This window comes from Sorex fumeus, unplaced genomic scaffold (genome assembly GCF_029834395.1).
Source record: "Sorex fumeus unplaced genomic scaffold, SorFum_2.1 ptg000043l, whole genome shotgun sequence".
NCBI lineage: Eukaryota > Metazoa > Chordata > Mammalia > Eulipotyphla > Soricidae > Sorex > Sorex fumeus.
In genome coordinates this window covers 16,575,558-16,593,692 of record NW_026606100.1, presented here as the reverse complement: position 1 = coordinate 16,593,692, position 18,135 = coordinate 16,575,558, and the positions used below count along the sequence as shown (strand labels likewise).

The 18,135-nt window shown below is 39.8% G+C and overlaps 1 protein-coding gene across 1 annotated transcript in view; it reads right to left on the bottom strand.

The window, feature by feature from the left end:
• Positions 1 to 4,272: 4,272 nt before the first annotated feature.
• Positions 4,273 to 18,135, bottom strand: part of UBE2D1 (ubiquitin conjugating enzyme E2 D1) — a 38,695-nt gene continuing 24,832 nt past the window's right edge. The window contains exons 5-7 of the mRNA XM_056120744.1: positions 12,888 to 12,993; positions 7,825 to 7,918; positions 4,273 to 6,210 (exon numbers count right to left, since the gene is read on the bottom strand). Of these exons, the coding sequence (XP_055976719.1) occupies positions 6,165 to 6,210; positions 7,825 to 7,918; positions 12,888 to 12,993 (246 nt within the window). The 3' untranslated portion in view covers positions 4,273 to 6,164. The remainder of the gene's footprint in view (positions 6,211 to 7,824; positions 7,919 to 12,887; positions 12,994 to 18,135) is intronic.

Below are 18,135 nucleotides of genomic sequence, written 5' to 3'. Positions count from 1 at the left end.
CAATTTATCTATCTCATGTAAATCTTAAAACATATTAGCATCAAATTATTTGTAATGTTTTAAAAAAATTACATACCTATAAAAGTTTTTGAAAACTTTTTAAAATCAATTTGTCATTGATTTACGATTTTATCAATGGACTTCCAGGCGATTTGCTCTATTTATCTACATGTGTATCACCACCTTCACAATAAAATGAAAAGAGAAATCTATCTCAAACATGGAGATGAAAAAGAAACACAGTAAGGGAACAACAGATGGTCAAAGTTGGAACCGTAGAGTTTGTCCACAGAGCTGAGACTGCACAGGGGAACAAGGGTTCCTGGGCACAGGCACAGGGGGAAGCGCTCGCTGGCGGTGTTGGGAGGATGGGTCCGTGAAAAGGACGGCTAACAATATTGTAAACCTTAGATCCTAATAAAAGCTAGTTTAAAAAGGAAAAAAAAAACCAACCAAAAGCCATGCAGGTTACCCCTCATTCTCCGGGAACATCTGCTATCCCGGTGTTCTACCTAACGGCAAGGCACTCAGACTGCACAGAATAACCACAACTACATGTTCCAACAGGCGATTCTAGTTCAGGTGCCAAAATCCTGGTGAAGAAGCCTCCAAATTATTTCAGTCCCTCACTGATTGAGTCACTCCCAGCCAAGGCTCTGAGTATTGTGGGCCAGACAAGCCATCCCTACTGCTCCACTCCCATTACTGACCCAACAGAACCCATCAGTGCAATAAAGCAACTCCAGCCATTGATAATCAGAATAAAAGATAGCAACTTTGTCAAAATCGCACTGTAGATAGTGTAATCTCAATTAAAATCTTGGAGAGAGGGAAAAAATGATCCTAAAGTATATTTGGAGTTATGAAAGAGACATTGTGGGAAAGAAACAAGTTGTAAGATCCAGACTTCCCAATTTCAAAACTTACTAAACTCTACAGCAGGTAGGGCATTTGCCTTGCACGTGGCTGACCCGGGTTCCATTCCTCCGTCCCTCTCGGAGAGCTACCGAGAGTATTCTGCCTGCAGGGCAGAGCCTGGCAAGCTCCCCCTGGCGTATTCGATATGCCAAACACGATAACAACAAGCCTCACAATGGAGATGTTACTGGTGCCCGCTCGAGCAAATCACAGTGCTACTAAAGGAGATGTGGCTCAGGGACTGCCTACCTCTTTCATTTGTGTGGCACTGGGTTCAATCCCCAGCACCACAGACGTGCGGGGATGAGGTGCAGGGAACAGACTATAGTCATCAAAATAGTTAACTGGCATATTTAAATCAAGAGACCAAGAGAAAATAATTGGAAGTCTAGAAACAAACCTCCATAGGCAGGATATTCAAGAAGGGTACCAAGATCACCAAAAGAGAGTGGTCTTTTCAACACATGGTGCCCACCTGACTGCTTACAGAGTGGGCTCTCTCGGCATGCATCCAGTGTGGCTTGGGGAATTCTCCCAAAGTGGTAAATCAATCTGCTGAGCTTGCCTAAGTTTATAAAATAAACAATGTAATCAATGACCAACATTTGCTTTGTTTCTAGGAGACCAGAATTGCGGTCAGTATACATAATTACTTAATACCCACTAACTAAATGAGGCTTATGCATTTCAACAGGCTTTCCTAGGTAGAAACTACCCAAGTTACTGCATTTAACAATTGGAGGTTAGTGTCATATGACCCCTGCAGGAAGAGCGATAGGAAGTTGGAATCCCCTCCCCCCCACAGGACCCCCGTCCCCCCAGATTCTGCCTAAACTCTTTACTTCTGATTCAACTTTGTAACTTGGCCTTGTTACTATAATAAACCTTAGGTGTGAATTCTTCTGTTGACACACTGAATGCATGATGGTCTGGGACCGCTAAACAAGTGTCTCAGAAGTGCTAACACAAATGGTATCACAACTGTTCCCTCAACATGTGTACGAGTTTATAATACGCATACATGTTCATATGCAACCCACTGTGGTTTATTGCACTAAAGAGTTCTTGTATTTTCCACTCAAGTAAATGATACGAGGAAAGAACAGCTCAGACTTATACATGTGCTAGTGTAATAAAAGCAACTTCTTCCCCAGGTAAGACAAAATTCTACCTATATGAGCAAGAACTAAGAGAGTGCTAAGCCAACTTTTGAAATGCCACCAATGATACTTTTGGGTAAATATTCCATCTTCTTATTAGTTCGGTTACAATTGAAAATCACTTAAGTGGGCGGCCAGAGAGACAGTGTAGTGGACTGAGCGCTTTCCTTGGAATCGTGGCTGACCTGAGTTCAAAGCCTGGCACCAACAAGGTTCTACAAGCCCTTCGAGGAGTGATCCCTGACTGCAGGGCTAGGAGCATGACCACAGCTGGATGTGATCCAAAAATGAATCAATAAGTAAAATCACAATTTCACGTAACAGAAGAAATTTAAATACAACAATACAAATAAGTGATATAATAAATACTACTGGGTTGTGACCTGAACACTTGTACAGTATAATTTATTTCTGCAGCCAAAATCATCAGCTGCCACAATGTTACCAGTGGCATTTAAAAGACCCTGTGAAAGCCTATCACTCACATAGTCACAAACATCATTCTATAACTGCCTCCTCGACACCACTACGCTCTGCAAAAAAGACTATAACATTGTTTTTCACAAATGAAATGAGAGAAATCTCTACCTGCTGCATGATCTGCCTTTGTTTTGTGGCCACATCTGGCAGCATGGGGGAGTGGTGTGGTGGTGGGGAGGCTGGGGGGGGGGGGGGATGAGGATGAGGAGTGGGGGTGGGGAAGGAGGAAGGTTATTCCCTAGATTGCTCCCAGCAGTGCTCAGAACGGGGTATTCTGCATGCAAAGCCTGTAGGGAGCCCTTTGACCTACCTTCAGCCGGCTCCCTTGTTTGCTATCGGATAGTGACCATTCAGCTGGCAAATACAGCTATCAGGACAGTAAAAGAGTCCTGTTTTAAAAGGGAAAACTTTCACCACTAACTTGTATTGCATTTTAGGACTATGACTTTGAAATTCAATTTGCTTTAAAGGGAAATCTTCTGGGGCCAGGTGGTACAAAGGTCAAGGTGCTTGCCTAGCAGGGCGGTACAGCCACCACCTGGCTGAAATTCTGCCACTGCAATACAGTCTCTGAGCACAGAACCAAGTGTGGTCTCAGAAGACAACCAGGGTAGGCCCCAAACACCCACAAAGATAAAGAGAGAGAGAGAGAGAGGGAGAGAGAGAGAACTCCTCTGAAAGAACAACACAATGGAATAAACTTTTAAAATTCAGACTTGTTATTATTTAATATGAATAATCACAAAAGATTTGAACTAGATAAGCAATTCTGTGTGTGTGTGTAACAGACAAAATTCAATATCTGAATATACAAAAGACATGGCTAAAGCATTAATCACATTTCTATAGCTAATAAACACTGATGATTCTACTACAGAACTCAAAATTCAACTTATCATTGAATAAATGGACCCAGGTCTAGTTCAAAATAACTAATAAAGATTATATCATTTGTGACCAAGAATCTCCTGTGATCTGAAAGTTTATTTCCCCACTTTCCACCTTATAAAACTGTGGGAGTAGTTTAGAAATGCTACGAAGTATCAATGAATGAACAAACCACTATGGTAAAATAAATAAAAAAACTACTATGGTATTTTTAAAAAATCACTCTTGAATATTAACTTGGTATTGCCCTCGTGCGACCCTTATCACCTAACAGCTTTCGATACACTGAAGTTTATTAAGTGGTTGATTGAAGAAAGAAATTGTAAATGTTTTCCAACTTTTATTTTCCCTGGAGGGGTGATGCTGAAGAACTTAGAACAACAAAGGATAATTGGAAAACCTGTACTTCAGGAATAACTGACTGACTCTTGAGATAATTGGGCCATGAATGAAATGCCCTTACAGCTAGTATCACACTGATTTATTGCATTTGGCAGTTACAAATGTCCAGAATCCAATCTGGACAGGGTTTCCAACTGTGTACCAAGAGGTATAATGCCAAATCTACAAACGTTTTCCTACTTCTTCACTTTAAGTAGGTCCTTAACTTGGTAATCTATAAAGATTAAAGCTCCTGGCTTCAAATTTTAACTGATGACCTCTTTGTCACGATTAAGAGAAACACTACATATCCAAAACAGTGATCTTATTGATTATGCCAACACTAAATTCTTTAAGAAATTTTAGTTAATTATGAGAATCTGTGCTCACTCCGTGGGCACTGATTTTACAGTTCAGATATAGGCAAAAGCAAACAAGAGTTAGGCAAGTTTCAAAAGCTTTAATAAAGGAAAAAAGACACTTCCGAAAATAAATGCCACACAAATGAAAGTTTAAAAAAAAAGGGCGATATTCAAGAAACAAAACTCATTCACTCTCAAAATATACTAAATACTTAATCTAATGATGTCAAGTGTTTAAATTCTGGGCAAAAGAGCTTATAATAATATAGCTAGTAGTGTTTTTCATATGGCTGTTTCGAGATATCACAATATAGTTATTTTTAAGTCTATATTTTCTTAAACATCCATTTCACAATTCATTTAATTATTTTACATTCATTAAGAAACACATATTTACTAACAATGGGTTATTTTGTGCTTTAATAATAATGAACCATGGTAAAATACTTCCGTGATTTGCTAATGACTACACCCATCACAGATTCTTGCACACTTAGTCAGCTACTGCGATAATCAGAAGAACTACAACTCTTCTTAAATATAACGTAATTCACTCATTTGGTAAACATGCTAATAATTGAAGAGATGCATTTTTCCTCAAGTCAAAACAAAGAACGTCCTAGATTTTTTTACAATCTGTAAATATAACCTACTTATTTAAATCACTTTAACTCGCAATTGATAAAAACAGAGGAAATAGCATTTTAGAATTTTCTTTATAATTTCTATTAGTAAAAAACGGACACCCTCTTTCAAATTATGATGACACTAAGATTCTATGTTAGAAATTCTAGATTTTAAAACGTTAAAAAATACAAGGTCAGTTATACTTAGAGGGGCATTTTAATAAGTCTAATTATTCTACAGGCCTGACACTTTTCTTCAACAATGCCTTATCCTCAAAATAGCAAACATTCTATTTTAGACATGATACAAGAAATGCCCTAATTCTAATTTCTTCCATAACAAGGATCAAAGACTATCATCCTGTAGATGGATAATTTTGTAAGCAGATACAAATCTAAATCAATAATATTTATATTATTATAATTAATACCGAATACAATAAACAGTTTGACAATTTGGAATTAAATTTCATGCAATTTTTTATATAGTGCTTTGATTCTCACTGATAGATAATTTTTAACTTTTTAAGTAATCAAGACAAATAGTAGAAAAAGCATTTTATTTATATGGAAAAAAGCTACATTAGGATCTGTAAAAGGTGTCAATATTGCCTATACAAAAAAAATTCATATGTGAAGAGCAACAAAATAGTTTACACATTGTCCTACTTAGCAGTGCAATTAATTCACATTGCCATAAAGTCAAGTATAACAAGATCAAAAACAAGTGTTTCTCCATAGTCAATATATTGAGAATTACAGTGTAAAGATCATTCAGGTTTAAGAAATCTGTAACTGATCTACAGAATACCCTAAGACAAGGAAGACCATTATTTATCAACAGTTGGACTTTTTCAATACTGTTCAAAGAAAAAAAGTAATACACTGACATACATGTAAATAGAATATATTTAGTCTATACAATAAAAAAATACAAATTATAAAGTGAACTAACAAAGAATGAAATCTGAATGTAGATTTATAAAACATATCTTAGACAACACATACAGTATTCCTCATGTAAAAACATCTAGATTCAGCAAAAAATAATTTGGTTGCTTTTCAGATGCATGTAGATCTTGTAAGCTGAAGATGCAGATGTCCAAGTATCTTAAAAATCATAATAAATGTCTTTCTCAATGCATACAAAATGATAAATGCTCTCATCACAGTCTTTAGGATATTTTTGGAAGGTTGTTTTGTCTTGCTTCGGAAATACATTTAAAATGGGTTAAAAAGTCAAAGGATTTCATGGTACAATGAAACAGTAAACAGTACTCAATTTACTGCTAATGTTGGAAGAAACCTAGATTTTACAGTACTCTGGTATATATGATTTTTTTTTTATTTTACATTGCATATTTCTGAGTCCATTCTCTTGCATGTCTGTTGTATCTGTAAACACACAAAAGAAATATAGTAAAAATATACTAAAAAATATTTTGTAAGAGTTATCTTTATAAAATGAAAACATTTATCTATATTCTCTTAAGATTAGTTGAAACAAAAAAATGATTAGTTGAAACAATCACAAACATGTGAATAACTGGGTCAATGTAACTTTTGGCTCATGCACATTTAAAACAGACATTTATTTATTTATTTATTTGCTTTTTGGGTCACCCCTGGCGATGCACAGGGGTTACTCCTGGCTTTGCACTCAGAAATCACTCCTGGAGGTGCTCAGGGGACCATATGGGACGCTGGGAATTGAACCCAGGTCAGCTGCATGCAAGACAAACGCCCCACCCACTGTGCTATCTCTCCAGCCCCAACAAAGACATTTTTTCAAACTAATGTAATTCTCTACAACCTATAGGAAAATATACCTAACTTGCAAACAACAACAAAAAGAAACAAGTTAATCCAGATCTCTGAGTCTACTCTGAAGAAGTAATTAATGAATGAACAGTATCAGCAAGATGAAACAGGTTGAAAACTATGGCAGTTTTTAGGGAAATTTAGGGATGACTTCTTTTCTGGAAGAAAACAATGAATACAAATAATCATTTCCAATTCACTAACGTTCAAAGTTATGTATAATTCTTTCATATCATTAAAATAGGACAGACAGTGCAAAGGGAGAATGCATACTACTAAGTTATTTACTAAAAGATTAAACAGTGAAGAAAATAATACTTTTTTTTTTTTTTTACATGAACAGAGGGTTTTTATTTTTCCCTTTTGGGCCTTGATCTTTCTCAGATAGAACTCCTGGATTTTTTTTATGGCGTTTATTTATTTATTTATTTGCTTTTTGGGTCACACCTGGCAATGCACAGGGGTTACTCCTGGCTCTGCACTCTGGAATTACTCCTGGCGGTGCTCAGGAGACCATATGGGATGCTGGGAATCGAACCCGGGTCGGCTGAGTGCAAGGCAAACGCCCTACCCGTTGTGCTATCACTCCAGCCCCGAAAATAATACTTTTTATTCAAAAAAACTACTGGGGGCTGGAGAGAGTACAGCTGGCAGGGTGCTCGCCTTACATGCAGCTCAGTCCCTGGCACCCCAGGGGACCTGGCACTCCAGCCCCGCAGGAGTGATCTCCGAGTACAGAGTCAGGAGTTAAGTCCTGCACACTTCCAAGTGTGGCCCCCAAACCAAGTAAATAAGACTGATACATTTTGAGCGACTTTCCATTGGAATTATAGGAGGATAGCACTGTCACTATAGCACTGTCCTCCCATTGTTCATCGATTTGCTCAAGCGGGCACCAGTAACGTCTCCATTGTGAAACTTGTTGTTACTGTTTTTGGCGTACGAATACACCAAGGGGAGCTTTGCCGTGCGGGCGAGACACTCTCGGTAGCTTGCTGGGCTCTCCTAGAGGGGTGGAGGAATCGAACCCACGTTGGCCGCGGGCAAGGCAAGCATCCTACCTGCTGTGCTATCGCCCCACCCATAGGAGGACAATCAGTGTAATTAAATGTACTTGAATATATTGATAATTAGCTTTGGTTATACAGAAATGCACTCTAACAGAAACTAATATAAGTAAACACTTACTTTTCTTTGTCTGATTTATAGATCTGTGCAATATCTGGTACTAAAGGGTCATCTGGATTAGGATCACAAAGTAGAGAACATATGGACAATAAAACTAGATTTAAAAGAGAACATCATATTAGATAACAATCATTCTACTTTACGCAAAATACACATGTGAAAATAATTCTACTGTGCATATAAAAATGAATTTACAAGGAAAACTCAGAATAACAGATCAAATCACTTTGCAGACTAACACTGGCTCATAGCATAGAGCAATTCTTTTTCAAATTATAAAATTAGCATACAATATATAATACAAAATTATCAAAACTTCTGAAGTCTTGGCTTGCTCTTCAAGCTCGTGTTCTTCCTTGAACACGTACCTCTTCTGTTTGTCCCTGCTCCCTTGCTTGCCTATTTCCACTCTGGAGAAGCCTGCGTTCTGTCCTAAACACACCCTTCTCTTTCTCTCCCCTCACATCTTTTAAAATAAATTCCAACAAAAAGGATTTCACTTTACCCAAAATCCCTTTTGAAGTTGAAGTCCTATTCGAAGTCTACTATTCCCAAAGTAACTATGAAATATCTTTAAATTCAAGAGTTCTCCAAAGAAGTATTTGGAACAACACACATATGTCAGAAATGGCATAAGTACTGTTTGGGGCCATACCTGGCAGTGCCCATGCGTAACTCCTCTCTCTGCACTCAGGAATCACTCCCGGTAGGTTGTGTGGAACCATATGGAATGTTGGGATCTAACCCAGGTCAGCCACTTCAGGTAAGCACTCTACCCACTGAACTCTCCCCAACATCCAATTTTGTATTTTAATAATAATTTTTAAATGTCTATTTAAAAGTCTACTTGCTGAAAAAAAATTTGTGTTCTAATCAACTCAAGGTAAAAACATTTTCAGCACTGTGCTGTTTATTTATTTATCTTTAAACTCTGGCTTAGTGCTAGAAAATGTCTACAGAGAATAACAATTTGTAGAGTTTTTTAATTTGTAAGTTTTTTTAATAAACTTTTTTATGTCATCTGGTACATTTATTAAATTCATTTTAAAAAAAGGAGGATGTGAACAGTTATCACTATGTAACTTGCATATTTTAAAAGACATATAAAAACAGAAAAAGTAATTGGGAGAAAATCCACTGTAGCACTGCACTGTCCTCCCGTTGTTCATCGATTTGCTCGAGCGGGCCCAGTAACGTCTTCATCGTGAGACTTGTTGTTACTGTGTTTAGCATATCAAATACGTCACGGGGAGCTTGCCAGGCTTTGTCGTGTGGGTGAGATACTCTGGGTAGCTTGCCGGGCTCTCCCAGAGGGGAAGAGGAATTGAACTCAAGTCAGCAGGGTCGGCCGCTTGCATGGCAAATGCCCTATCCACTGTGCTATCTCTCCAGCCCAAGTATTCAAAAAAGGAGACAAGAGCTGGGTTGTTCATTTGCTCCAACTGTGCAGCACCAGTTCTGAGGGTTTCATGGACTCTTTCATACAAACTTTCTTGTTCACCCTTTTCTATGATGTTCCTTCATATTTTCCTACTCTTACAAATCCAAAGCAAACTTTAAAAATAGTGTGTGTGTGTGTGTGTGTGTGTGTGTTTGGGGGGGGGGGATAATCAAACTCAGTAACTGAACATGCAAAGCACATGTTCCACGACTGGAGCAACACGCCCTCCTGCAAGAGCGATTCTTAAATGACAGCATTTCATTCATCATTAATCTTCCAGTGAAATGTCAAGCCTTGTATATTAAACCTACATAGTATTGAGGCTTATATCTCCAGGAATTTATAAAAGAATTGCGAATCTTTTATAATGTGGTTAACTCATTATGAGTCAAAGTCAAACATTTAAAATACATAAAAGTAAAAAATACACAAAAACATGAGCAAAGCAGCAGCAGTCTTGTTAAATGAGAACAAAATCCCTCATTTTGCACTCCTGCTGCCTCGTCATCTGTCCTGGTTTGACTACTTTGCACACAAACCAAATGTTTTAACACAAGAAAAAAGGTCGTAGTATTTAACACTTATTTGAGCACTTATTATGTGCCAGGTGCATAGTGACCCTATATCGTAACACTATTATAATCCCCATTTTAGATGAAGAAAATGGAGATGATTACATTCTTAAAGGACAGTTTTCAGAAGCCAGGAATACTCATTATTCTTTACAAAACGCTACCAATGTCTGGAGATAAGTGCTCAACATCTGGCAGTCTGCCATTTCTTTTATATGTATAAGTACTTAGCTACTTTGCCAAACGACATTCGTTCTGTGATATCACTCGAGGAAGGAGTATATTAACTGAATAATCCTTTACCTTAAAATCTTTCAGATATCTAGTGCTTCACCGTAAACTATATGAAAGATTTTTGAAAGGACAGTAGAGCCCAAAAAACTTTCTTTCGTTTGTTTTCTTTGTTTTTGTGCCACACCTGGTATACTCCTGGCTCTGCATTCAACGATTACTCCTCCACATGCTTGGGGGACCATCGGGGATGCTGGGATAGGACCTGGGTCAGCCCAATTGCAGGGAAGCACCCCACCAGCTCTCTACTATCTCTCTGGTCCAGATAATATTTTAAAGAAGATGCTAAGCCAGAAGAATTGCCATTTATAAAAAACAAGTACCTGAAATAATTATAACGTTGACCCTGGTTCTTATAAACCTTAATTTTTAAAATCCTTACACTTAGGTAGCATTTTTTTTTAAATTGTGACCATGGATTCCCTCTAAGTTCTTAAGAAGAACATTAGCACTGTAGCACTGCCCTCCCGTTCATCGATTTGCTCAAGTGGGCACCAGTAACATCTCCATTGCCAGATTTGTTGTTACTGTTTTTGGCATATCAAATACACCACAGGGAGCTTGCCGGCTCTGCCATATGGGCGGGATACTCTCAGTAGCTTGCCGGGCTCTCCGAGAGGGATGGAGGAACAGAACCAGGTCGGCTGCGTGCAAGGCAAATGCCCTACCCGCAGTGCTATCATTCCAGCCCATAAAACAAACATACAAATCATTTTTATGTTATTAATGGTTTAAATACTAGTCACATTTTTAACTAATATGTCTAATAGCGTTGTTTGGTAGGAATTTTATGCTAACAAGCTAAAACTAATTTTATTTGTATCTGTATGTGTGCTTATATGTATGTCCCCAGAAACCATCTTAATTGATAGTTTCAGTCAAAAATGGTCAGATTTGGAAAACATTTTTAACTTTTTGATGTGTCTATTTAATAAAAAGTAAATGTTGCTATTTCAAGCACAAAAAATAACAAGGGCTTGTCCTCTACCCTATTCCCTTTTTTGTTTCTTTATATGCCACAGATGAACTAGAATATCCAATATTTGTTCTTCCATCACTTTTTGCACTTATTGTATTAGTGTCCTATATATATACATACATATATATCTATGTATAGATACACATAACCTTTAACTGCTTATATTTTGGTTCTTCAGTTTGGACAGTGAGTATTTTCCCCAGTTTGGTGCTTCTACATTTTGCTGAATTACGTCTTCTCATTCCTCTTTACTTACTTATCCTCCGTCAAAAGCAACCTCATTCCCATAAGAAATCTAGCCAGTATTGATAACAGTAGAAGTCACAGTAGATAGATTCATACGTCAAGACTCAAGGATCAGTATCATATACACAAATTGTCTTCAAAAAAGAGTGCACCCAAAGCTACGCTCAGGCTTCCCCTGGGATCAAGCAGGAAACGGCTGATGGAAGTATGCTTTAATATGGACTCACTGGAGGACCAGGAACCCCAAAGAAGAACATTATTATTTTTAATTCTATAAGTACAGAAAACTACAAATGACCTCAGGTACAGATGCTTCTTATTCAAAACAATATTTCCAACTGTCAGATTCTCCTTTGCTAGAGAAACAGGACATGAACTAGGAGGGCTGGCTCAGCCCAGAATTGGCTAATGAAGTGAGTTCTGGCTTTTCTAAATGCGAAAACTAAGCAAACGATGCTATATATCTGTGAAATTTGAGACTCTCAAGGATTATGTGTAAGTCATGCTATATGGTGATTTATTCAAAGTTTCGGTTCACATGCTCTGTGAGCATTCAAGAGTGGAATGTGTCTTTCATTTTCAATCACCATATCAGTCTACTTTGAGATATAAAGTAAAAATTGTCAAAGTTCTTATGCTAACGATTCTATTTAATAAATGGAACAACTATTTAAAAAATTTTATTTTTACTTCTTTTATTTAAAATTTTGTTTTGTTTTTCTTTGGGGGCCACACCTGGTGGTATTCAGGGCCTACTCTTGGCTCTGCAGTCAGGAATCACTCCTGATGGGCTCTGGGGACCTGGGATTGAACCCAGGTTGGCAGCATGCAGGACAAGTGCCTTAACTGCTGTGCTTTTGCTCTGGCCCCTTTTACTTTCTTTTCCCCTTTAAAGACATATGCAGGGCCGGAGAGATAGTAGGGTGTTTGCCTTGCACGCGGCCGACCTGGGTTCAATCCCCAGCAGCCCATATGGTCCCCTGAGCACCACCAGGAGTGATTCCTGAGTGCAGAGCCAGGAGTAAGCCCTGAGCATCACTGGGTGTGACCCAAAAAAAGCAAAAGACAATGTGCAATCTAAAGGTGTAATATGCCCCAAATTTCTAGTTCTAACACTTTATTTCTATTTTTTTGCTTTTTGGGTCACACCCGGCAATGCACAGGGGTTACTCCTGGCTCATGCACTCAGGAATGACTCCTGGCAGTGCTCGGGGGACCCTATGGGATGCTGGGAATCGAACCCGAGTTGGCCGCATGCAAGGCAAACGCCCTCCCCGCTGTGCTATCGCTCCAGCCCCTAGTTCTAACATTTTAAACTTCTCTCTCCTCATCATTTAGAACTGCCCATCATTTTACCCTCCCTACAAATTAATTGCTAACGAAGGAAAGCTATGAAGCTATGAAAGCAATGTGAAATTGAAACAGAAAAGAACACAGTAGATGGTTTCTTTAAAATTTTAGTCCCTAGATACTTCTATTTTTATTGCATTTTTTTACTTTTACCAACTGTTACAAATATGATAAATGAAATTACCTTTTGACACAGTCAGAGCAGGTGACCACTGTGATCTCAGGATATCGAGACAAATACTTCCATTACTGTTTATGTTTGGATGGTAGATTTTTGTTGTGAAAGCAATCTAAACATAAAGAAAAAAAAATGACAAACCATAAAGAATGAACAAGACCAATCAATATGCTCTAGGGTAAAATGTCCTCAATTTCATGTGATCTTAGGATGAAATATATTCAATATAAATGAAATAGGCTTCTATATTATACACATTAGATTTATTTTTAATTTTTTTTTTTTGGTTTGGGGCCCAAGCCAGTGGTGCTCAAGGCTTACTCCTGGCTCTGCACTCAGGGATCAGTCCCCAGAGGCACTCAGGAGCCCATGGGAGGTACCAGGGATTGAAACTGGGTCTGCTGGATGCAAAGGCCTACCCAGTGTGCTATCTCTCTGCTCTCCACACACATTATTTTTAGCTGCCGGAATGTGAAAACAGACGCATAAAAATTGGATCTGTACTTTATTGACATGCCTCATTCTGTCAAGGAAGTTTTTAGTATCAAGTAGTTTATAATAGCATAACTGGTTGCATAATTAAACAAACAACTGAGGCAAACAACCAGGATATCCTAAAGCAATCATTTTTTTTTCTTTTTTTTTCTTTTTTTTGTAGGAGTACTGCTATTTATTCAGCCACTGATTAGCTGATTGAATTGTGCATGAACTCCACCTTACTTTTTTTTTCTTTTTCCATTTTTTATAATTTTATTTATTGAATCACCGTAAGAGCAGTTACAAAGCTTTTGGGTCTAAGTCTCAGTCATACAATGAAACACCCGTACCTTCACCAGTGCCCATTCTCCACCACCAAAAATCCCAGTATACCCCCATCCCACACCCTCCCCCTGCCTGTGGGGCAGATGATCTCCACATTACTCTCTCTCTACTTTGATCACATTCACTACTTCGACACCAGACCCACCATTATTTAAGATTTTACCCCAACACTTAGATCTGCTGAAAAGGCAACAATAGACAATTTGTGTTCTATTGCTGGTTATGACTAACATATGATGTCGTGTGGCTGCAGTAGGGCCATGTGGTTTTGAAATTCTGAAATTTTAACACTTAAATCTGGAGGGATTTCTGCCAAAAGCCACTGGGTTTAGAGATCTGCTCCTGAGTCTCTGGGATCATGGCCGTTGAGCAGCTTGATGAGGAGCCAAAGAGGCCATTCGTGGGCGATGACTTGGGGTCTCATTGGGGTGGGGAAGACAGGCCCGGCTCCACCTCCACCCCATCCCGTGAGACCCAACAAGTTTCGTTACTGCGGGCCCAAGCCTGACTGTCCAATGGCCTCTGGAGGATGACAGCCACCAAGTCGCCAAGAGGGAGCAGGCGGAGGGACAGCACCCATTCCCCCCTGGGGTGGCCTGGTGACAGTAACCTACTGCAGGGTCCGGACACATTTCTGACAAAAGCTGCTGGATTTCGAGATTTGTTTCTGAGTCTCTGGGATCAAGCCAGAGCAGCTTGATGAGGAGCCAGAGAGGCCGTTTGTGGGCGATGACTTGGGGTCTCGTTAGGGTGGGGAGGACAGGCCCGGCTCCACCTCCCCCCCCCATCCCGTGAGACCCAACAAGTTTTGTCACTGCGGGCCCAAGCCTGAGTGTCCAATGGCCTCTAGAGGATGACAGCCACCAAGTCACCAAGAGGGAGCAGGCGGAGGGACAACACCCTTTCCTCCCTGGGGTGGCCCAGCAACAGTAACGTACTGTGGAGTCCGGATGCATTTCTGCCAAACGCCACTGGGTTTTGAGATTTGTTTCTGAGTCTCTGGGATCATGGCCGTTAAGCAGCTTGATCAGGAGCCAGAGAGGCCATTCGTGGGCGATGACTTGGGGTCTCGTTGGGGTGGGGAGGACAAGCCCGGCTCCACCCTCATCCCGTGAGGCCCTGTGTGTCTTGTTATTGGGGGCCCAAATGTGACTATCCAGTGGCCTTAGACGGATGGCGGCCACTGGGCCGCCAGGGGGAATAGGCCAAGGCACGAAACCTATTCCCACCTGGGTTGGCCCAGCACCGGTAGCCTACTGCAGAGACCAGACGCATTTCTACCTAAAGCCACTGGGTTCTGAGATTCGTTTCTGAGTCTCTGGGATCATGTCCATTAAGCAGTTCAATCAGGAACCAAAGAGGCCTTGCCTCCAATTATATAGCTGAGCCAGAGGTGGTTTGTGGGTGTGTTTCCCACATACCTAACTTTTGGCCGTTTACTTTCTTGGTAAACTTTGCCCCCAGTTTTTGGGGTCTGGCCAAAGGCACAGCAGCAATTTTGGGGTATCTGGAAGTCTGAAGGCGCCATGAGGCTGCTGATGCACTCGCCTCACAGGTACAGATTGACCTGCTGGCGGCACCATACCCCCAGCAATCATTTTCTTAAGTCAATTATCAATAATACTGAAAGTGACACCTGGATCTAAAAGAAGGTACAATCCCACTCCAGGGGAGAGCTGAGGGACCTCAGCTTGTGAACTGCCAGAAGAAATTCACTAAGAGATTTAGTCTTCCAGATGAAATGTTAGATATTTCATATAATGCTAACCATGTGTTTTAAAAAGCTAAAATAGGGGCTGGAGCAATAGCACAGTGGGTAGGGTGTTTGCCTTCCATGCGACCGACCCGGGTTCGATTCCCAGCATCCCAGTATAAGCTCCCCTGAGCACCGCCAGGAGTAACTGCTGAGTGCAGAGCCAGGTGTGACCCCAAAAGCAAAATAAATAAATAAAAATAAAAAACTAAAATAATTATTTTCAGAGTGACAGATTTGCTAGCGATCCTTTTTTCTCGGTATCTCATCTGTTTGTTTTCTCTTTAAATCTAAACTAAATTTCATAAAAACATGTCTTTACCTCTCCTAACACATGAAATACAGACACAGGGCTGGAGCAATAGTACAGTGGGTAGGGTATTTGCTTTGCACGTGGCTGACCTGGGTTTGATCCCTAGCATCCCATATGGTCCCCCGAACACTGCCAGGAGTAATTTTTGAGTGCAGACAGAGGAGTAACCCCTGAGCATCACCGGGTGCGACCCAAAAAGCCAACAAATAAATAAATAAATACAAAGACCACATCATACTTATGTCTGTATTCTCCAATGTAACAGAACATATGTTCAATAAATGTCTACTGAGCACTTAACAATTGAGAAAAAAAGATCAACTACGAAAGATTATTTACCTGAAAGTTTAATTTTTAAATTGTTCTAAATTTAATTTTTAATTTAAAAAATTGGTGGGAGAGTCCACACAAAGCAGTGCTTATGGACTACTTCTGGTTCTGTGCTCAGGGATCACTTCTCGCAGTGCTTGGGTGTCCATATGCTATGTAGGGATTGAACCTGGATCAGAAACAGGCAAGCATCCACTTAAACCCCTGGACTGCCTCTCTTGCCTGCGGATACTGTGTCATTTAGAAACATGATAAAATATTTAAGAAAGAATATTCTAGATTTCAATGGAAAAATATCCCCTGCTCATGGATCGGGAGAATTAACATTGTCAAAATGGCAATACTCTCCAAAGCACTGTACAAATTCAATGTGATCTGTATCAAGATACCCATGACATTCTTCAAAGAAATGGAGCAAACACTCCTGAAATTTATATGGAACAATTAGCCCCCACGAATAGCTAAAGCAATTCTTGGGAAAAAGAAAATGGAGGAATCAACCTCCCTAACTTCAAACTCTACTACAAAGCAGTAATAATTAAAACAGCATGGTACTGGAACAAAGGCAGAGCTGTAGCCCAATGCAACAGGATTGAATATAATGACATCTCCCCCCAAGCATATGATAATCTAATCTTCAATAAGGGGGCAAGAAATGTGAAGTGGAGCAAGGAAAGCCTCTTTAACAAATTGTGCTGGCAAAACTGGACGGCTACATGCAAAAAGTGGACTCATATCTCTGCCTAACACCATGTACAAAAGTAAGATCAAAATGGATTAAAGACCACAACATCAGACTGGAATGCATAAAGTTCACTGAAGACAAAGTTGGCAAAACCCTCCATGGTATTGATGCTAATAGTATCTTCAAAGATGTCACACCACTGGCCAAGCAAGTGAAAACAGAGATAGATAAACAGGACTATATTAAACTAAGTAGCTTCTGTACCTCAAAAGAAACAGTGACCAAAATACAAAGACAGTCTACAGAATGGGAAAGGATATTCGCCAAATACACATCCGACAAGGGGTTGATATCAAAGATATACAAAGTACTGGTTGAACTCCACAAGAAGAAAACCACCAACCCCATCAAAAAATGGGGTGACGAAATGAACAGAAACTTTTCAAAGAAGAAATCCGAAGGGCAAAAAGGCACATGAGAAAATGCTCTACATCACTAATCATCAGGGAGATGCAGATCAAAACAACAATGAGATATCACCATACCACAGAGACTCCAAAAGAACAAAAGCAACTGGTGTTGGCGTGGATGTGGCAAGAAAGGAACCCTCCTTCACTGCTGGTGGGAATGCCGACTGGTCCAGTCCTTTTGGAAAACGGTATGGACGATTCTCAAAAAATTAGTAATTGAGCTCCCATTTGACCTAGCAATACCTCTCCTGGGAATATATCCCAGAGAGACAAAAATGTATAGTCGAAGTGATATCTGCACTTGTTTATTTATTGCAGCACTGTTTACAATAGCCAGAAACTGGAAAAAACCTGAGTGCCCTAGAACAGATGACTGGTTAAAGAAACTTTGGTACATCTACACAATGGAGTACTACGTAGCTGTTAGAAAAGATGAAGTCATGAAATTTACATACAAGTGGTACTACATGGAAAGTATCATGCTAAGTGAAATGAGTCAGAAAGAGAGGGACAGATATAGAAAGATTGTATTCATCTGGGGAACATAAAGTAACAAAATAGGAGACTAACACCCAAGAGTGGCCGAGATTAGTACCAGGAGGTTTCCTCCATGGCTTGGAGGCCAGCCACACATGCTAGGGGAAAAGGGAGCTCAGATAGAGAAGGGAGCACCAAATAAAGGGTGTTGGGAGGATCCTCTCAGAATGGGAGAAAAATGCTGAAAGTAGACTATGGACCAAACATGATTGCCACTTAGTGCCTCTTCTGTAAACCACAACACCCAAAAGGAGAGAGATAACAAAAGGGAATGCCCTGCCACAGAGGCAGGGTGGGAAGGGTGGGGATGGGGGGTGGGAGGGATACTGGGACCCGTGGTGGTG